Below are 22,171 nucleotides of genomic sequence, written 5' to 3'. Positions count from 1 at the left end.
CAAGAACCGCAACCATCAGGCAGGCAGAGGCAGCTACAGGGGGGCTATAAGAGCTCCTCTGACGAGGGAGATTCGGAGGGGGCCCGCCCAAAGCAGAAGCTAAAGATCTCAAGGGAGAAGGAAAGCAGCACCTCACTTCCAGGTGACGGGTGGCATCCTGAGGCTCCCTCCGACACTCAGTCACGTGCCGCTGGGGCACTGGAGGGCCCCCCGGAACTTCCAGGCAGGAAGGAGGAAACAGCGCATCCCTAGCCTGACCCAGAGTCGGACACTTCTGCCTCCATACCCCCGACGGGGGGATGCCACCCGGAAGGCAGCACGGATGGTTTCCTGAGCCTGGAGAGCGTCCAGCATTTACCCCGGGCAATGGGCATGAAGGGACAGATGGAGGGGCTGGACCTTGGACTCGGGGAGGGTACTGCAGTCACTGCCCACAATGGGGGTACGAGTTGCGAGCATTAATGTGCGCAGCGTCAAGTCCACCACAAGATGTGTGTCCACGTTGGCCTACCTGACCACCGTCAAGGCAGACCTCCTGTTTCTGCAGGAGTGCGGGATACTGCACCTCAGCAGGTACGGGAAATGGTCCAGCGCCTGGACCTGTGGGCCTTCAATCTGGTCGGGGGTAATGACTGTCGCTCCTCGGGCCTGGCTATTCTGCTGCGGGGGCGCAACTTCACCATCTCTCAAGTTCAGGAGGTGGTGGGGGGGGGGCGCCTCCTAGTGGCTGACATCACCTACAGGAGCGGTCCCCTGAGGCTGATCAACGTGTACGCCCCAGCGGTACAGAGTGAGCGGTTGGCCGTCCTGCAGCGGCTTCCACCCCTGCTGGCTACGTCCAGGCCGGTCATCCTAGGTGGAGACTTCAACTGCAGCATCGATGCAGACGGAAGATCCGGCGTGGGGACAGCGGGTGGGGGGAGTCAACTGGACATCACGCCCAGATTCCTGATGGGCACGGTGAAGGACGCCAAGCTGCTCGACGTCTTCAGCACCCCTGCAGACGGAGCGCAGCGGAGGTACGCCTGGTCGCGGCCAGACGGGTCTATTCGCTCAAGGATAGACTTCTTGTTTGTGTCACGGACGTTCTTGGTCAGGTCCACTGGCGTCGAGCTGGTGTTCTTCTCTGACCACTGCCTCCTGCTGGCCGACTGTCACTTACAGGACGACCAGTCGGCCAGCAAGGGGATGTGGAAGCTCAACACGACTCTGTTGACCCCAGAGAATGTCGAGGAGCTTAAGAGGGAGTACACCAGTTGGAGAACCGTGAAACCCCTCTTTGAGTCTCCGGGGGACTGGTGGGAGATGGTGAAGGAGAACATCAAGAGGTTCTTTGTCCTCAAAGGTGTTCGGAAGGCAAGAGAGAGGCGGGGAAAGCTGTCGCGACTCCAGAAAAGGGTGCGGAACCTGCTCCTTCTGCAGTTGATGGGGGTCGATGTCACGGAGGACCTCCGCGAGGTGAGAGGCCAGCAAGCCTCGCTCTTCGCCGCGGAGGCCTCCAGGATAATCTTCTGGTCCAGGGTCTGCTCCGTGGAGCAGGTCGAGACGTGCTTGCGTTTCTTCTTTCAGAAGGTGCACAAAGAGAGGTCTGTACTTAGCCGGCTGAAGGAGGACGACGGCTCGATGACGTCTTCTCGGACTGACATTTTGAGGATCAGCAGATCGTTCTATGCCGGACTGTATGAGGCGGAGCCCACAGACAGCACGGCCTCTGAGTCGCTCCTGTCGTCTATCACCGAGGTCTTAGACGATGGTACGAGGGAGTGGCTGGACCGGCCGATATCCCTGGACGAGCTGACCAAAGCCCTCAAGTCCTTGGAGAGGAATAAGACTCTCGGGAGCGACAGCTTACCGGTCGAGCTGTATTCCGCTCTGTGGGGCCTGGTCGGCCAGGACCTGCTGGAGGTGTACAATAGTGCGCTTCGGGCAGGGGAAATGTGTAAGTCCATGAGGAAGGGCATCATCACCCTCATTTACAAGAGGAAAGGGGAGAAGGAAGAAATTAAGAATTGGCGTCCCATTTCACTATTGAACGTGGACTACAAAATCCTGGCCAAGTTCATAGCCAACCGGGTCAGGTCTGTCCTGGAGTCGGTGATTCACCCTGACCAAACCTGTGCTGTGCCGGGAAGGAAGATCGCTGAGAGCCTTGCGCTCATCAGGGATACGATTGCCTACGTGCAGGACAGGCGGGTGGACACCTGCCTCATCAGCCTGGACCAGGAGAAGGCCTTTGACAGGGTCTCTCATGCTTAACTGAGGGACGTCCTCTCCAAATTGGGGTTCGGGGAGGGCATCCACAATTGGATCCGGCTGCTCTACACCAACATCGTTAGTGCAGTCTCGATCAACAGGTGGGAATTGGACAGTTTTCCCGTCAGATCTGGAGTCAGGCAGGGCTGCTTGTTCTCTCCTGCCTTGTTCGTGTGCTGTGTGGAGCCCTTCGCCGCATCCATCAGGAAGGACGTGAGCCTGAAGGGCGTGACTATCCCAGGCAGCGGAGGCCTTCAGGTCAAGACCTCCCTGTACATGGACGATGTCGCCATCTTCTGCACCGATCGTCGGTTGGTGAGTAGGCTGTTGGACATCTGCGGCCAGTTTGAACTGGCCTCGGGTGCCAAAGTCAATAGAGGTAAGAGCGAGGCCATGTTCTTTGGGAACTGGGACAACCGCTCCTTCATCCCCTTCACCGTCAGGACAGACTACCTGAAGGTGCTGGGTGTTTGGTTCAGTGGAGCTGGGGCGTGCACTAAGACTTGGGAGGAGCGTATCACCAAACTGAAGCAGAAGCTGGGCAGGCGGATGCTCCAGTCCCTCTCCATCGCGGGTAAGAACCTGGTTGTCAGGTGCGAGGGGCTTTCGGTACAGTTATATGTGGCGCACGCCTGGCCTATTCCCTGGACCTGCGCCGCTGCGGTCACCCGTGCCATCTTCCACTTCATTTGGGGGTCGAGGATGGACCGGGTCCACAGGGACACCATGTACAAGGACCTGGAAAATGGGGGAAAAGGCGTACCGAACGCCACCCTCGCCCTGATGGCTACCTTTGTGTGCGACTGCATCAAGCTGTGCGTAGATCCTCAGTACGCAAACACCAAGTGTCACTACTTACTGAGGTTCTACCTGTCCCCGGTGTCGCGAAGGATGGGGCTGACCTCGTTGCCGCGAAACGCTCCAAGTAGTTGGACCGTCCCGTACCACCTGTCCTTCGTGGAGAAATTTTTGAAACACCTTTGACCACAAGGCCATCAGGCAGTGGTCAGCACGTAGTATCCTCGAGACCCTTCGGGAAAAGGAGAGGGTGGATCCCGTCATGTGGTTCACCACGCAGACTGCCAAAGTCATTTGGCAGAATGCCTCATCGCCAGAACTTTCAAACAAGCACAAGGACATTGCTTGGCTGGCGGAGAGAGGGGCTCTGCCAGTGAGATCCTTTATGCACGCCTGGAATCTCTGCGCCACCGCACACTGCCCTCGAGGCGGCTGCGGGGGGGATGAGACTGACTATCACCTCCTTCTGGAGTGTGCCTATGCGGAGGTCTGGAGGGGGATGCAGTGGTATTTGTCGAGGTTCGTCCCGATCAGCTCCGTGACACGGGACTCCGTGCTCTATGGGCTGTTTCCCGGGACGCACACCGAGACCAACATCAACTGCGCCTGGAGGACCATCAATGCGGTGAAAGACGCTCTTTGGTCTGCCCGCAACTTGCTGGTCTGCCAGCTGAAAGAACTGACCCCGACCGAGTGTTGCAGATTGGCGCACTCCAAGGTCCAGGATTACATGCTGAGGGACGTGCTAAAGCTTGGGGCAGCCGCCGCCAAGGCGCGGTGGGGCAGGACCACCGTATGAAACCCCTCGTCCAGAATAGAAAGAAGGGCCCTATCTGGTAACTGGGCCCAGCTGGCGCCTTCCCCAACTGGCCAGGGGGCCAACGGGGACTGTGCAGGGAGACGACTGTCGGGGTATTTTCTTGGCTTTGTTTTTTTTCTTGGTTTTGTTTTTTCCTTTAGTTGGTGTACGTATCCCCGGGTAACCCGGAGTGGCTTGCATGACTGGGTAGGTGTATAAATGTTTTATTCTGTACATTCTATGAATAAAGTATATTTTTTTCAAATTTAAAAAAAGTGACGAAACATCTGAAAACTAACCTTCCAGCTCAGCGAGCAAACTCACATCCAGAAACTCAACTTGAGCTACAAATCTTCTCAAAACTCGCTAATAGTAATGTCATTTGACTCAGGATAATGGGGATGGGGCTTGAATCCCACCATGGTACGATGGTGAAATTTGAAGTCGATAAAAATCTGGGATCAAAAGAAGTGACCATGTAATGATTGTTGATATCATAAGAATCCATCTGATTCACTGCCTGATGTCTGTTCAGGATGGAGATCTGCCATTGTTACCTGGTCTGGTGACCCAGCAATGTGGCTGACTTTTAACTACCCTCTGAGCAATCCCTAGCTGTCTTCACCCACATCTCATGAGCATACATTAGAAACAGAAGTGGCCCACTCCTGTTCCTAATTTTTGTTTGATGTACCATTCAGCTGAGACCTTTAGTTAACCAAAAACATATTCCAGGTACAGCTTTCGGAGTGCAGAAGTGTGTGTCAGATTTTTTTTGTTTTAAAATTAAAATCTTTTATTGAATTATGACTGTTGTTTTGTGCCAATTTAAATACTGTGGTGTCTAGGAAATAATGCTTGTGTATTATTGCTTTACGTTAAATAGAGCTGTCACGGCTTTTGTTGATTTTGATAGATTCTTTAAATTCTGTTTCTGCGCAAATTCAAATACCTCATCTGTCAACACAGATGCTGACAATAACGCTGCTATGTGACTTCATGATCTAATAAAGGAGTTAGTGGGAATGAAAAAGGAGTTCCCTGAAAACCAAAAACTCTCAAGAAAATCTTAAGTGCAGTATCAAAGGAAAAAGGTATTTTGACCCCAGTGCAAAACTTTAAAATGAGGACTCAGTCACAGTGCATGCCCTGGCTCAATCAAGCATTGCTTCCCAACCCACACAACCTGATAATTACAAGTGGTTGAGGAGACTAAATCGTCTGTATTTGCTGGGATTTGCAAACTGCAAATATTTCACTGTTTTGAAATCTGGTAAAAAACATTTTAAGTTTGCTTTAAAAAATGCTGATTTTTAGTTTGCAGTTCAAGATACATATCTATGTATGTATCTATCAATTGCAGTGATCAAGTGTTTACAGTATTAATCTGCAATATCAAAGCCACAACAGCAGTCTCAAGTGGCAACTAAAATTGTCTCAAATACTACCACAATATTGAATTTCAAGCGAATATTTCAGTCATCTCATCACCAGTTTTGACCACCTGAAACTGCGATTTGCTTTCACACTGTTTTATGAGGAAGATTTAAAATCACCTACAACCATTAATGAGTAAGAACACTTGCCTTCCTCTTGATGTGGTCCAGTAACTGAGGCTCTCCTTGTCTGAAGCGTGGGTGCTGAAACTCAATTATATCATCCAAATCTCGAGGCAGGCCTACACCTATGTGAACCACCTTATGAAAACCGTCTGTTGTTGAACAAGATAAGAAAGAATTAAAGAAATAAGGAGTTTCATCCATAGAAGTGCAATAAAATTTGACTTTAGGTACTAATAACTCTATCCATTCAACAAGATTTTAGGGGGGTGGGGTGGAGGTAGTAAACAGAAGGGAGAGAAGGGGAATGGTAAAGGAACACTCCTATCACTAATGCTACCAATTCACCTTCTTAAAAAGTGCAAGCAGACCAAGACCCAGCTGCTCTCCACAGCATGTATCATGTTCATGCAAGTTTCAGTAGTAGAGTGTATATCTTAAATAACAAGAGGTGGTCCAAAAATAGGTTTGGGTCATCTTACTCCAAGGTACAGTTTAAAGCCAGGTTTCTATCTATTAAAATGCAAATTAATTTACATTGAAAATGGATCTGCAAACGCAAGTTTTTTTTTGTTCCAGACCTTTCCTGACCCATGGCAAGGTATTGTGGTCAACTGTCCAAGAAGTAAATAAGTTCGGCAAAGTTATTCAGATCAATTTCCCCTGTTTTGCTGCCTACACATGTTGTCCATCTTGACTGTTGGTCCTCTCCAGGTATTTTCCGTGCATCATTATAATTCTAGATTTCACCCAGGCTCCCTTTCTGCTCACAAAACATGGGTTTCTGCACAACTTAAGCAGCTTGGCTCAAGTGATCTTCACACACTCTCTAGCTCCACCCCATTTATGTGAAACTGGCAATAGGTGTCAGATTAAACATTAATTCTCTCTATGACTCTGTGCTATCCACCAAAATTCCAAGTAGGTTTCTCAAGGCAGAAAAAATCTCACTAGTCAAACTTAATCCCATCTGTCTACCAGGTTCTTACTCTGCTGTCTTCAGTTTGGCTTTCTCCATTCTTGCCCAGACTTGATTTTGTTGCTGGCCTGGTTATTCTGCTGTTCTCTTGGCAATTTCTCTTTATACCAAAATTTTCCCACATTTATTACTGTTCTTCACTTACAACTCTTCCCATCTTTACATAATCCACTTGCTTCTTTGTTTTTGTCCACTGTCCTACAAAGTTACTGAAACATCTCTGTATGACAGCATTTCAAACCAACAGCTTCCTTTCACCAAAGTTTCCTTTTCTCAATAGAAAACTTGACTACCGCTTTATTCTCCTTTCCCCTTTGAGACTCGTCATGCTTTTAAGTCTGACTGCTCCAATACTGGCTCATCTCCTCAACTTCTAAACGAACCCACTCCAAGTTTAGAAATAGAAAATGGGATACAATGTAGGAAATGTGAAATCGTCCATTTTGGTAGAAAGAATATGAAAGAAGCATATGATTTAAATAGTGAGAGATTGCAGAGCCCTGAGATGCAGAGGGATCTGGATCTCCTGCTACATGATTCTTAAAATGTTTGTATGCAGATACAGCAAACCATTAGGAAAGCTAATAGAATAATATTATTTGCATGAGGGTAATTGAATACAGAAATTATGTTTTGATCATGCAAAGGCATCAATTAGACCACATCAGAAGTACTATGCATTTATTGGACTCCTTACTTAAGGATGCAAGTGTATTGGAAACAATTCAGGGAAGGTTTACTGGACTAATACCTGGAATGGGTGCGTTGTCTTATGAGGAAAGGATGGACATGCTAGACTTACACCCATCAGAGATTAGAAGAATAAGTGATGCTTTGACTGAAACATACAAGATCTTCAGGGCTCGACAGGGTGATGTGCAAAAGAACGTTTCCTCTTGTTGCAGAGTCTAGAACTTGGGATCACTGTTTAAAAATAAGCAGTAACCCATTTAATACAAAGATAAGCAATTTCTCTGAGAGAATTGTGATTCTTTAGAACTCTCCTCCTAACAAGGCAGTAGAAACAGAATCTTTGAGAATCTCTATGGCAGATATATCTTGATAAGCAATGCAGTGAAAGGTTATGGAGGTAAGTAGGAACATGGTGTAATCAGATCAGACATGGTCTGTTTAGAATGATGGAGCAGGCTTGATGAGCTTCGTGTCCATCTTAACTTGTAGGTGTGTTTGTACGTTTGTACAAGATATACTGTGTTGATTACCCTACTGACAAGCTGAAAACATATAATCAATCGTACGTCAGCACAACACAAAATGTCCAAAGTCTGTGAATCCAGTAAGAATCATCACCATAACAGATTGAAATAAAATCCAGTTGTTTTAAAACTTGTATTAGATTACTGGATTTTCTAAGAAAGATTGTATTCTGCAGTTCCATTTTATTTAAAAAATTAAAACCACAAATCATTAGCCTTCATAAATTTGAAGGGGCTGTAAGACAAATGCAATTCAACATTTCAAACATACTTACACATGTTGAGCTGCCTGACAAAGCTTGCCATATTGTTGTGTTTGAAGTACATGGGGAGGATTTCCTTAGCAAAACGTCGCTCATTAGACACCTGAAAGCAGGTGCCATTCTGTAAGAGATAAATACAGTAGTGGTCAGTCATACTCACACAGCTCAAATGAGTAACCTTGTCATTTTTAAACATGAAATCACATGAGGGTAATTACGGCAACTCATCAAACAAAGTCATGGGATGCAGCTTCAACTTTCCTATGTTACTGTCTACGTGACTTGATGTGTCAGATACTGCCCGATTAATAATAGTCTGCAGATATACGGGAATGCAACTCATAATTTCCTAGGTCAATGATTCTGAATCATTTCTGAGCTTTGGCTTAAAAAGTACAATTTTTCTTTTAGTTGCAACACAGCGAAACTCATTATACTATACGTAAAATTAATTCAGAAGGTACATTAATGTTGACCTACCTACAGCTTGTGGGTGAGGGACAAGTCTATGAAGCACATGCAGCTTAGTCTATTACAAATGCATTATCCTCTGAATTGTCATGTTTAACTTTAGTACACCTGGAGTGACGTGCTGCAATCTAGAATGTACCACATAAAGTTATAAGCAGGCAGTAGTGAAAGAAAATTTACAGGGACACTGGGGCAACATTTACAGAACAGAAGTCAAATTTCAAAATATTTTCTCGGTTTACCCTCAAAGCAAGTGATGTTCACGCAGGAACAGTGGAATTCAAACAACAACAGATTAGCTAATGATCTTATTGAATGGCCAAATGCCCTCCTCTTAATCTACACCAGAATGGAATGTATGGACAAGCCAGACGGAATCCAATAGTTTGCCCATTAATCGAGTGTGTTACTGTGGAATTTTATGAAGGTAGTGCCCAGGCCTGGTTTGACAGATGCCTGGTGGAGATTTATTTTGGTTTATGAAGCAAAACCTTCTTCTGGTGGACCATACAGGACAATGGAAAGGTACCATCACTCAGTATTCTGCTGGCATTCCAGGATTCTATCTGTAACAAATATGTTATCGTTCTGTGCTTAATTCTATTTTCCCCTTTTTTATCTCACTACAGCTTGAGACTTTGTCCTTAACTTCATAAAGGTAGACCCTTTCAGCATATATGAATATGCAATGGAAAATTTAAAAGGCTGGGCAACACATTATAATATGAAATGATATCCTGTGCCATTACAAATGATGAAATTCACGTCTTCTTCCTTTGTTTGTATGATTTTGGATGGAAAAACAAAGCATTGCAAACAGAAGGAGAGTCTGTGATTCTTATTTTAAAGCTGTGTGTAGCTGGTCTAAAGAATAAACCTCAAAGACTCTTGCAAAGCTGATTAGTAGTCTTCAACATTACAGCTGAAACTTGGCCCATTGTTCTAAAAAAGATAGAATTTTTCAAGGCAAAACACATATAAGCATTAAAGTTCTGAATATAGCAGAAGTTATGAAACATATACAACATGGAAATAGGTAATTAGGCCCAACAAGTGATGTTTATACCTATACAAGGCTCATCCCATCCCTCATCATCTACCCCAGGTAACACCCCTCCTAGTCCTTTCTCCTTTCTGTGTTTTATTAACTTCCCATAAAATGCATCAATGCTATTTACCTCAACTATCCCTGACAGGAATGTGTCCTGTATCCTCACCACTCTTTGGGCAAAGAAGCCTTTTGTGAATTCTATTCTGAATTTCACAGAGTCATAGAGATGTACAGCACAGAAACAGACCCTTCGGTCCAACTCATCCAAGCCAACTAGACATCCCAACTAAATCTAGTCCCAGCTGCTAGCATGTGGCACATAATCACTTGAAATCTTTCCTATTCATATACCAATCCAGATGCCTTTTAAATGTTGTAATTGCACGGGGCTGGCTAGCTCAGTTGTCTAAGTGCCTGGTTTGTGATGTGGAGTATTGCCAAACAGTGTGGGCTCAGTTCCTGCACTAGCTGATGTTATGTTGAAGGACTCCTCTATCATTCTCTCCCCTTGCTGGAGGTTTGGTGACCTGCAAATTAAACCACCACCCGTTATCTCTCTCTCTCTAATGAGAGAGCAGGACTATGGTGACTTTACCATTTTTACCACACATATTTTCAAAATACTATTAAAATAATACTATTTAAGGCTTTATGAAAGGTTAGTTTTAAAAGTAACAAGACGTACTGATGCTACCTACAACTGTAGATTGGCAATTTTGATTTAAAACAAAAAAAACACGCAGGGAAGTAGTAAATGCAGGTAAAGTTACAACATTTACAACAATATTTAAACAGATACAAGAATAGGAAACATTTAGAGCGATATGGGCCAAATGCAGGCAAATTGGGATGAATTTAGTTTGGGAAACCTGGTCAGTATGCTTCTGTTCTGTATGACTCTTATAATGTTGGACTCACTCAAGTCAGTATCTCAGTTTGTATGCAACTCCACTACAATACCACTGGATGGCAATGCAAAGAAACGTCTGCAGGCTTTCAGTGTAAATGCTAAACCTCAGGAGGAACCAACTGCTGGACTGTAAACTATCCCATCACCAAATGCTCTGATGCCACACCCAATGGTGACTAATTCTTCTCTCAATTCCGCTCACCCTAACTCAAGCATTTCTTTCGTTGTTTACTAGGAGCCTGTACAATCTCACCACAAATCAACCCACACCTCCCCTCAGCCCAGCACCATCCTATATTCCTCCTATTTGCCACGTTTCAGATTCCCAGGCCTGCTCACATTTTGGCTGTTCCTTCCTCGTATGCTGAAGCACTGAAAAATCTTTCCAGGTCGAAATGGGCTGTCTCACTGATAGGCATGTCATATCTGATCCGTTTCTGAGTCCACTTCGGATCTTAAAAATATTATTGTTTCCATTAACTCCCCCTCTCTTTCCTCTCCTTTCACTACCCAGCACAAACTCCCTCCCCTACCCCACCATTCCAACATGTTTGCAAGTGAATCTTTTAAGTATCCAATGCAACTCTCTAACAGTCTTGTTTGAATTATTTGGGTCTGTAGCCCATTGTAAAGTGTTAAACGTTATTGATTTCTTCACTGTCTTCCCTGTTCCTTCTTAGATACAATATTTCATTTCCTTTAATGACACTCCCAATTTGGCTCTTTTCCTCTTCACCCTCTTGCCCCCTCAATAATCCTCTACTTCTCCCCACTGACTGGGTGCTAATTATCCCCCTGCCCTCTAAACTCACTTGAAGTGATAACTGCATTTGGTTTGCCTGCCCATCTACAATGCAACGTGAGACCAATTATATTATACAGAATTTCTGAATTGAACATTTGGGGGTTATTAGGCAGTGGCCACTTCTGTACTGATCCCTACAAATCTTCCCTGCTGATCTTCACAATACAATTGCCTTATGAAATGTGCCAACAAAATCTGAAGTTAAAGATTGCAAATCAGAATTTTCTGATGTCACCACTTCTAAGACGTACATCAATGAAAAGCTGTACAACTTACATCAGGCTTTAAGCAGAAAATCCTGATGTTCTTCATGCTCTGTGTGTTTGTGCAAGGAATTAAATAATGAAAACATAAACAAGCAGTTATTCCCACTTTAAAATAAATTATAGTTCAAATTCTGGAAACAATGAGCAGGTTGGACAGCTTCTGTGGGGAAGAAGCGGAACCGAAATATTATTTCAACTTTCTTGACTCCATAAATGCCTGACTTGCAGAATGTTTCCAGCACTTTTTGCCTGCATTCAAGACTTCCAGCAGCTATGACATTTACCTTTGACTCATAATCAATCATTTCTTGCAATGTGAGGTAAAAAAATTAATCTTTATGTATACCATCTTTTCAAACACGCAAGCCCAGAGCAACAAGCTGCATTTCTTCGTTACAGTGTGAAATCTTGCAATCATCACATTACAGCCATAAACCGCTCCTCCATTTACCATAACTTCAGGGGGCAGTGTTATGAATTTGGGACCTGACGGTAAGCATTAGACAGTTCATAGAGAGGATGTCAACATTTCTGGCAATTTCAACTGAACACCCTTACAATAAAGTACACATGAGCCCTCGACAGTATTCATTTTCAAAGGCCCATCTCTCAGAGTAATAAAACACACAAGCTACACCAAAGAGTGTCAAACACCATTTGTTTGTGGAATCAGGGCCAATGCTCAAAAGCTTGATCAAAGAAGTAGGCTTTTTCATCATGTTTTGAGGAAGGACAGAGGTAAAACTGGATTATTCGAGGGAATTCCATTTTTTTATGGCTCTTGCAGCTGAAGGTGCAGCCAATCATGATGGTGAATAATAATCAGATGTTGAAGAGGCCAGATCTAGCAAAACACAAATATCTCAGGAGGGTCATGGGAAATTACAGCGAGATGAACAGGCAAGATCACGGAGGTAACTGAAAACAAGGAAGTGAACTCTAAAATGGAGGCACTGGCCAGCTAGGTACTGATGTAAGTTAACGAGCACAATGATGATAGATGAGCGGGACTTGGTGCAGGCAGATGTAGGTAGCAGGGTGTTGGATGGCCTCAATGTTAGAGAATGTAGGAGGCTGGCCAGGACACAAAGGCACAACAGCCAAACTGAAACATTAGGATGGTTTCTCAATCTGGAGTCAATCCAATCCTGACCCCTCACCAGTTCAGCAATATGGTTTTCACATTGAAAGCTGCTAACAGGCCTGAAGATGAGTTTGGCAGCCAATTTGTGGCACTGAAAACAGCCCACAAGCAGACTTTGTAACCAGAAGATGATTTCTAAGAAAAACAACACCCATAACTTCATTAATCTTGGTGCCAAGGTCAGAGCTGCACTGTCTTTGTCCTGAATTTTGGATTTGCTTTGTGTATATTTTGTTACTGTCAACTTTGTGTTACCTCAGCATCTGGTTAATGTCTGGTCAGCATCTATAGAATGGCTAATAAAGGATGATCTGTTTGTAATTTTGGTATAATTGATTCTATGAAGGAGTTCTACATAATATTGGATTAGCTAAATACCAGTGACTCTTCCTCTACCAATCACTCATTCCAGTACTGAACCTATGTTGTTTTGTTGTAAAAGAATACAAATGGAGGTCTAGAGATTGGTTATTGACTTAATCTATCCATTGCCTCTTCACTGTTGTCACCCAGTTACCATCATTTCATCCAGTACATATTTAAGCACAAAAGGTCTTCATTTTAAATATGCGCTGCCTGTTGTTAAACCCCAGTCTACAGCGACATATATGGGAGATTGAGCAATTTACCCGAGTGGCTTGCTGCAGTATTTGGAATACTTGAATATTTCTTAGATTGCTTTTTTAAGCATAACAAATTGAAAGTGCAGTTGGTGAGGTTCTGTATTCAGTACTATTTAATATTTAACCTGATTGCTTAATTGTAAACCTGGTTGAACTTTAAATTATATACACCATAGTTTAATTTTATAGCTGTTCCCCCACCCAGTAATCAGTGATAAACCTGAAATTCAGAGATTATTGTACAGCAATTATATATAACTTTTGGATACATCAAATAATTTCAAGCAAGTATTTGACAAAGAGCCCCATAAAAGGCTGGATAGAAAACCTGTGTATTATGTACCGAGTGTCATTATCTGTCAGAATTAGAAAATATTGGCTCTGTTTGTGGGATCTGGGTGTCACTGGCTTGGCCAGCTTTTATTATGCAGTTATCTTGGAGAAGATGGTTGTGAGAGTCTTCTTGAATCTTTGCAGTCCTGGCAGTGTAGGACATCCACAGTGCTATTAGGGTAGGATTTCCAGGATTTTGACTGAATAAAAATAAAGGAATGGCAATAGTATTCCAAATCAGGTGCGTGACCTGGAAGAGATCTTGCAGATGATAGAGGCTTTGGAAAGCCCACATTAGGGGCATTTAAACAGTCCTTGGATAAGCATGTGGATAATGATGGGATAGTGTAGCGGGAGGAGCTTAGATTAGTTCACAGGTGGGCGCAACATCGAGGGCCGAAGGGCCTGTTCTGCGCTGTATTGTTCTATATTCTATATTCTAACTGGTCATGCCATGGCCTGAAAGTATAGAGCAGCCACAGGGGCCACAGAAAGCCTGATGCTTTTCACATACCTCTCTTGAGGCTTTGACAGACACTGACACGGGAAGGAGAAAGATGTTCTTCCATCCATCCTTCAGAAAAAATCTTCCGAGAGAGACCAGGATGAATGAAGATGACGTTGAGGTCAGCATGTCTGGAGTCAGTACTTCAATAGTCTCTGCAAAAATGAACAGCCGTGCCACTCCTGTGATAAGTCTCTAACTCTGTATAAACAATTGTATATACAAGCTGAGCAGATGATGTGCTCATAGTTATCCTCAATCTCAGATCATTAATGAACTGTTAGCAACTGAATAGAAGGCATCATTGCAAAATGCAATATCTCAACTGTTTGTCATGGGAGAATGAATCACCTTCTTGGCCTCTCCTGCTCTGAAACATTCCTCACTGGCAAAGACTGCCCCTGTAAGAGCAATGCGGCAGCACCCCGTGGAGGGGTCACAACAGGATCATTTGAAATACGTAGAGTCAGGGGGAAAATTTCTCCCAAAATCCCCAAAACATCCAGGAACCTTCCATCAAGGGGATGAACAAGTGAATAAAAATCACCAGGCATCATGTTGCTATGGGTCAGTTGGGTGATGTTTTGTTAGTTTTACATCCAATGAATTCTCCTTTATTACACTGTACGTTGTGTTTCACAGCCAGGTTAATAGGGATCCCAGGTGAGTGTCAAAGGGATTCTTTTTTATTCAGCCAGGGGCCACCGCTGTCAAACTGGGTGATGACGGAATTGTTCAGATGTGTGTGCAAACTGAATAGTTGTCCTCACTGACATGACAAATGATTCAGTCAGTCATCCAGGGCTGTAGCTCATGTAGTGAAACACCGAATTAGCGTGGCCCTGGCGGCCATGCCAACTGAGTCATCATTGTGAGTGCAGGGACGGCGTCAGTGAATTTCCTCCAGTAGCTGACCCAAAGATTCCTCTGCAGGACCATCTTCATATTCCTCTGAGTAAGAATGGCAGTCCAATTCCTTGTCTTTCTCAAGGTCTGAACCTTTTCACATAATCACGTTCGGCAGTATGCAGAAAACGGCCACACTGCGACGCTCAGGCTGGAAACTAAGTCTTCAAGACCCCGATGGTCCGTTTAGTGCAGGCTTGTGTTAGCAAATGCCCATGTAACGCTTCTCTACAGCTGTGTGGGGACACTGTGGGAAAAAACAACTGGAGCGCTTCAAGTCTCAGCTGTGGAATGTGAAAGCTGCTGACGAGGCACAAGTATTGGTCAGTAAAGGCTTTGGTGCTGATTAGACTGGACTCTCACTCAGCAGGGTAGGGTGGGTGCCTGCTGAGTGGAAAGGAGGGCTAGGAACAGGGGCGTGTACATGTGTGCCTGCTGGCACAAGAGGGTTGATTATAATGTGTTTGTGTGCCTGGTTGTCAGTTTTATTTGATATTTTACCTGAGAAAACGCTTAGAATTTAACTCATTTTTAGTTGCCAAGTTTTCAAAATCCTGTCCTCATTAATCACCTGCAAAACCTGAATCATTTATGTCAGTTCAGGCTCTTCCATGTTCTCAGCATTTAATTCCAATTCCTAAAATGGCACTTATAATAAATTACAACATTACAGATCTCTGACAACAGCAGCATATGTATTATGAAGAAAAATCTCTAAAACCCAGCCCCTTCTTAAAAGTGGGTACAAAGGACCGTAAGACCATAAGATACAGGAGCAGAATTGGGACATTCATTCCGTTTGCTGTGCCATTCATTAGCTGACATTCTCCTGCCTTCTCCCCTTAAACGTTGATCCCCTTACTAATTAAGAACGTAGCTATCTCTGCCTTAAACACTCTCAATGATTTGGCCGCCACAGGCATCCGCAAAAATGGGTTCCACAGAATCATCACCCTCTGCCTGAAGAAATTCCTTATCTCAGTTCTAAAGGGTCATCCCTTCACGCTGACGCTGAGCCCCTGGTCTCTCCTGCTAGTGGAAACATTTTCCCATGTCCACTCTATCCAGGCCTCTCAGTATTCTGTAAGTTTAAAGCAGATTCTCCCCACCCCACAACCCAATCTTTCTAAACTCCAGTCAGTGTTGAGATAGAAAAAAACTGCAGATACTGGAATCCAAGAAGGACAAGCAGGAGGCTGGAAGAACACGGCAATACAGGCAGTAGCTGGAGAAAGGAGCAGTCAATATTTCTGGTGTAAGCTTTCTTCAGGACTGGATGTGGTGGTTGGGGAAGATGCACATAAAGAGAGGGGGCGGGGGGGGTAGGGGTGGTAGCAGAACGGTGGTGATAGATGAGTGTTGGTAATAGTTACAACTTGGTTGGCCGATGGGATGGATGAATCTGGTTGGTGGCTGGGAGGGTCTGAAGGTGGAATGGAAGGGAGGAGGTGGGGCTAGAAAGGGAGCCGGGGGGGGTGGGTGGGAAGGTTATTTGAAACTGGAGAACTCAATGTTGAGTCTTCTGGAGTGCAGCATGGAAGATAAGGTGCTGTTCTTCAAATTTGCGTTCCATGTTTCTGCGACTCTGGAGGGGGCCGAGCACAGACTATGGGGAGGGGGAGTGGGGCAGGGAGTTGAAATGGGCAGCGACCTGGAGGTTAGGTCGGCCGTTACGTGCCAGGCAGAGATGCTCAGCCAAAACGGTCGCCTGGTCTATGTTTAGTCTCAGCAATGTAGAGAAGACCACATCGGGAGTACTGAATGCAGTAGGCTAGGTTGGTGGAGATGCAGGTGAAGCTCGGTCTCACTTAGAAGGACTGTTTAGGGCCGTGGATGGAGGTGAGGGGAGGTGGGTGTGTGGGCAAGTGTTGCATCTTTTACGGTTACAGGGGAAGGTACCAGGTGGGTTGGAGAGGTTGGTGGGGAGTATGGCACAAAATAAGGAGTGGCGAAGGGAATGGTCCTTGCGGAAGGCAAAAATGGGTAGGCAGTGGCAGATGTTGCAGGTGGTGGGGTCTAACTGGGGTTGGCGGAAGTGTTTGAGGATGATACGTTGGATGAGGAGGCTGCTGGTGTGGAAAGTGAGGACAAGGGGGACCAAATCTTTATTACGTTTGAAGGTGAGTGGTTAAGAGCTGAGGAGCAGGGAATGGAGAGGCACAGTGCAGGGCTGCCTGGATGACAGAGGTCGGGAAAAGAGCGTTGTTTGAGAAAGGCGGACATCCAGGATGCTTGGGAGTGGAACGCCTCCTTGTCAGAGCAGATGCGACAGAGACAGAGGAATTGGGGAAACAGGATACGGGAGGAAGGAGGTGTAGTCTAGGTGGTTATGTGAGTCTATGAGTTTATAGTAAATGTTGGTCTGTAAACTGTCACCAGAAATGGAAATGGAGAGGTCAAAAAAGGGGAGGGAGGTGTCTGAGATAGACCAAGTGAATTTGAGGTTGGGTGGAAGTTGTCAGAATTTGATGAATTGTTCTAGATCAGCTTGGGTGCAGCATGCAGCGCTGATGCAGTCATCAGTGTAACAGCGGAAGAGTTGGGGAACAGTACCGGCGTATGTACTGGAGAGGGACTGTTCAACATGACCAACAAACAGGCAGGCATAGCTGAGGCCTGTACGAGCACCTGTGGCAACCCCCTGGATTTGGAGAACATGGGAAGAATTGAAGGAAAAGTTATTGAGGGTGAAGGCTAATTTGGTGAGGCAGAGGAGGACATTGGGGGGGGGGGGGGGCGGGGTGGACTGGATGGGTGTGTTGGAGAGGAAAAAACTGAGGGCCTCGTAGCCCATCCTTGTGGGTTATGGCCGTGTGTAGGGATTGAACGTCCGTAGTAAAGGTGAAGTGCTGGGGGCCAGGGAACTGAAAGTTTCCAATGTAGTGGAGGGCATGGTTTGTGTCTTGGATGTGGATGAGGCGTGCATCAACCAAGGGGGAGAGAATGGAGTCAAGATAGGAAGAGGTAAGTTCGGTGGGGTAGGCGCATGAGGAGACAATGGGTCGGCTGGGGTGGTTGGACTTGTGGATCTTGGGGAGCAGGTAAAACTGGGCAGTATGGAGCTGGGTCTACAAGGCTGGAAGCGGTAGAGGGGGGGTCACCGGACGTGGTGAGGTCATGAACAGTGTGGGAAAGTGGCTCTGTGGGCCATGATGGGATCGTGGTCAAAGGAGAGGTAGGACATGGTGTTGGAGAGTTGGCGTTCAGTTTATGCAGCACAGAGGTCTATCCTCCAGGCTAACAGCACCTGCCTTTGTCAGTGAAATGGGGTTTGATAGTGAAACGGGATTGGTGCAGAGAGAGTGCAGCAGTGAATGTTCAGAGGGGGGTGAGGTTGGAGTGGGTGGGAGGGAGTTGGAGAAATTGAGGCAATTGATGTCACGTTGGCATTTAGCAATGAAGAGGTCCAGGGCGGGTGAAAGGCCCTGAGGGGGTGTCTAAGAGGAGGAGGAAGGTTAGAGGTGGGAGAAGTGGTTCCCGAAGGTGGTTGGGAGTCTTTATTGAAGAAGGGCGCATGGAGGTGGAGGAACAGTTCCACATCACGGCAAGCACAGGACCTGTTGAGGCGGAGGTGGAGGGGCACAAACATGACCCTTCACTGAGGACAGACTGTTCAGCCTCAGAGAGTTTGAAGCTGGGGTGCATTGTGAGGTTGGACAGATGAGGATGGAGAGGTGGGCTGATAGCTGAAGGTGGGCAATAGGACTCAGGAGTGACCCTGCGGATAGAAGTCCATGTGTTGATTGGGCAGTGGGCAGAGTCCGGAGTGGAGGCGCAAGTTGCAGGGAAGTTGAAGCAGGTCCAGTCCTGTGAGTAGTCCCAGAGTCCTCAACCACTCCTCATTTGACAAGCCCTTCATCCCAGGGATCATTCCTGTAAATCTCCTCTATGTCCCCTCCAATACCAGCACATCTTTTCTTCGATACAGGGCCCAAACCTGTTATATTCCAAATGCAGTCTGATGACAGCCTTATACAACCTCAGCAGTACATCTCTGCTTTTGTTTTCTAGGCCTCTTGAAATGAATAGCAATATTGCATTTGTCTTCCTAACTGCCAACGAAGCCTGCTTGTGAACCTTAAGAGAATCCTGATCTGGGACTCCCAAGTGACTTTGTGCTCTGATTTCAAAAGACTTTCCCCATGTAGAAAATAGTTTATGCCTCTATTTATCCTACCGAAAGTCTTCACCTCACTTTTCCAAATTGTATTCCATCTGCCAATTATTTGCCCACTTATATAGCACATCTAAGTCCTTCTACAACATCCCTGCTTCTTCACCAATACCTGCCTCTCCAGCTATGAAATGCATACTTAACAACAATGTCCTCCATTCAAGTTGGTAAGAACTGCCAATGCTGAAGTCAGAGGTAACACAGTGTGGAGCTGGTGGAACACAGCAGGCCAGGCAGCATCAGAGGAGCAGGAAAGCTGATGTCATTCGCTGAAGAAGAGTCTCTGAGATGTCAATGAATTTTTATGCTCCTTTTCTCCTCATACAGGAGTATATGAACACTGTCTCAACTTCCTGCCCAAATAAGATTGGGTGTGAAACATCTGTAAACATAAAAAGCATTAAGCTCTGTAATCTTTACTGCTCAATCCCCACACTGCCGCCTATCCCTGTTTCTGCCAAAATGGCCAGGTCGGTGACCTTTGATCAAGCCAGGCAGTTGTCACCACTTGAAATCACATCCTGTCATTACCATACACTTCGGGGCGATCAAAGCTGTATCCTGTTCTCAAGTGTAGTAACTGTTTTATGTATCTCCAATTCCAAGGGTGTAAAAGCGGGGACTATCCCCTGTTCAGAGAGAAACACTCACAATTCTCAGCACCCTGTGCCGAGTTGCGTACAGCGATCCTCTGCAGCTTGTACTTGCTTCATAATAAAGGATTGTGTTTTGGTAACCAGCTCAGCGCCTTGCTCTTGCATCAAGTCCGTGAGGGTCTCTGAAAGATGAACCTAACATCATGAGCCGAAATGTCAGCTTTCCTGCTCCTCTAATGCTGCCTGGCCTGCTGTGTTCCTCCAGCTCCACAGCGTGTCATCAATGTCTTCAGTTCCTTTGTTCAGACTGTTAATGTCCAACATGAATAGTTATGGTCCCAAGATTGACATCTGTGGAACTGAACTAGTCACCAGCAGTCAGCCTAAAAAAGACCCGTTTTATCTCCACTCTCTACCATCTGCCAGTCAGCCAATCCTCTATCCACATCAGCACCTTGCCCCTAACATCATGGGCTCTTATCTTATTTGGCAGTGTCCTGAGTGACAAAGGCCTTCTGGAACTTCAAATAGATCATGTTCACTGGCTCTCCTTTGTCTAATTTGCTGGTTACCACCTCAAAGAATTCTACAGATTTGTCAAGCACAACCTCTCCTTGACATAGCCATGCTGACTTAGCCCTATTTAACCATGCACTTACAAGTACTCTGCAATCTCATCCTTAATAATGGGTTCACAAATCTTACTAGTGACCGAGATTAGGCTAGCTGGCCTATAATTTCCTGTCTTCTGCCCACTCTCTTCTTAAACGGAGGTGTTACATTAGCCATTTTCCAGTCCTCTGGGCCCTCCCTGACTCCAGTGATTCCTAAAAGATCACCACCAATGCCTCCAGAATCTCCTCAGCTATCTCCATCAGAACTCTGAAGTGTGGTCTATACAGTCCGGGTCATTTATCCACCTTCAGACTTTGTATCTTCCCGTGCGGCTTCTCCTTAGTAACTGTCACAACACTCAGTGCTGCACTGAATCTCTTAAAGTTCCTCTGTCAATTTTTTGTTCCCTGAACTGCTTCACCAGCCTCACTTTTCCAGCAGTCTAATACCCACTCATATCTCTTTCTAACCTTTCAGATAACTCAAAAAATAACTCTTGCAATCTTCTTTTATATTACTAGCTTACTCTCATATTTCATCATTCGCCCCGCTCCAACTTGGATGCTTTTTTTCGTTACACTCTGCTGGTTTTTAAAGGCATCCCAATTCGCTGGCATCCCACTGATCTTCACTACATTGAATGCCTTTTCTTTTGACTTTCTGTTCTCCATGGCATCCTTTGCCAGTCATGGTTGCTTCATCCTCCCGTTAGTATGTTTCTTCTTTCTTGGAATGAATTTCTACCATGACTCCCAAGTTAAGCCCAGAAACTCCTGCCACTACTGCTCCGCTTTCTTCCCTGCTAGACTTCCCTTCCAATCAACTCTGGTCAGCTCCTCCCTCATGTCATATCCAATCTATGCCTCACTGAAGTGTGAGCAATCAAACGGGAGTGATAGGAGCTTGGGGAGAAACAATCACTAATATGGGGAAGGCTGTGTGAATTAAACCCGACACTATCTGGTGGCAATTTTGGGGCTGCACAATTAAACTTTATGTATTGTCTGCTTACACAGTTAGACCACTGGAGGCAAGTATTGAAACATCCTGAAATTAGCTGATGAAAACCAAAAAATACTCGGCGAGCTAACTAACTTTTAGAAAGTAAACTATGTTTAAAAGGAACTGTTAATATAAACCTCATTCCCAGTAAGTTACACTGTACCAGGAAAGAATCTTCACCTTAAAATGGAATAGATACTAATCAGGAACAGGTGCAGGAGTAGGCCATTCAGCAAGATCATGGCTGACCAGACTGTAACCTCAAATCCACATTTCCATCTACCTTAATAACCTACATTTGAGCTTCATTTGAGATATCATTACAGGTGATTCTGCAACTGGACAAAATTTGTTTGGAGGTCATGAGTGTGCAAAGGTTTAAGCTGACAACCAATTTGGGATTATCAGCTGGACTCACAGTGAGTGAGACATACTTGTGTGTACTAGAAGCCTAAAATTCATAGGATCTGGTTCTTAGTAGACAGAACATGAAAGAGATGTGCATTTATTTGAATTCAACAAAGTTGGTGAAAGCCATTCACTGTTTTAAATCTCAGCCCTGAAAAATCAGTTAAACTGTCGACTTTAAAATTTAAACAAAGCCTAGTGGTTAACTGTCAGTCATCATTTACTGGTGCATTCCCCACTGCCACACCTCATCTGAGTTCTCTTGTCAATCAAGCCGCACTCTCTTCTCATGCATTTTAAATATTGTTTTCCTCTTACATTGGAATTCCTGCCAAAAATGTGATGGGTGGCATTTTGGAAAGGCAAATCAGGGCAGGACCCGTATACTTAATGTTAAGGTCCCAGGGCGTGTTGCTGAATAAAGACTCCTTGGAGAGCAGGTTCACAGTTCCATGAAAGCAGAGTCACAGGAAGATCAGATAGTGAAGAAAGCA

General features: G+C 45.4%; 1 protein-coding gene across 6 annotated transcripts in view; it reads right to left on the bottom strand.

The window, feature by feature from the left end:
- Positions 1–22,171, bottom strand: part of LOC125458832 (heat shock factor protein 1-like) — a 114,552-nt gene that overhangs the window by 83,934 nt on the left and 8,447 nt on the right. For 5 of the 6 annotated variants that reach the window (XM_059651413.1, XM_059651416.1, XM_048544555.2 and 2 more), the window contains 2 exons: positions 7,881–7,989; positions 5,437–5,561 (listed from right to left, as the gene is read on the bottom strand). In XM_059651413.1, coding sequence (XP_059507396.1) covers positions 5,437–5,561; positions 7,881–7,989 — 234 coding nt within the window. Of the gene's footprint in view, positions 1–5,436; positions 5,562–7,880; positions 7,990–13,985; positions 14,063–22,171 lie in introns of those variants that run through there. The other variant, XM_059651417.1, reaches the window with a different exon arrangement.

Source organism: Stegostoma tigrinum, chromosome 15 (genome assembly GCF_030684315.1).
Source record: "Stegostoma tigrinum isolate sSteTig4 chromosome 15, sSteTig4.hap1, whole genome shotgun sequence".
In the NCBI taxonomy this organism is placed as follows: domain Eukaryota; kingdom Metazoa; phylum Chordata; class Chondrichthyes; order Orectolobiformes; family Stegostomatidae; genus Stegostoma; species Stegostoma tigrinum.
The sequence above is the reverse complement of the archived record's forward strand: the minus strand, read 5'-3'. Positions and strand labels throughout refer to the sequence as shown.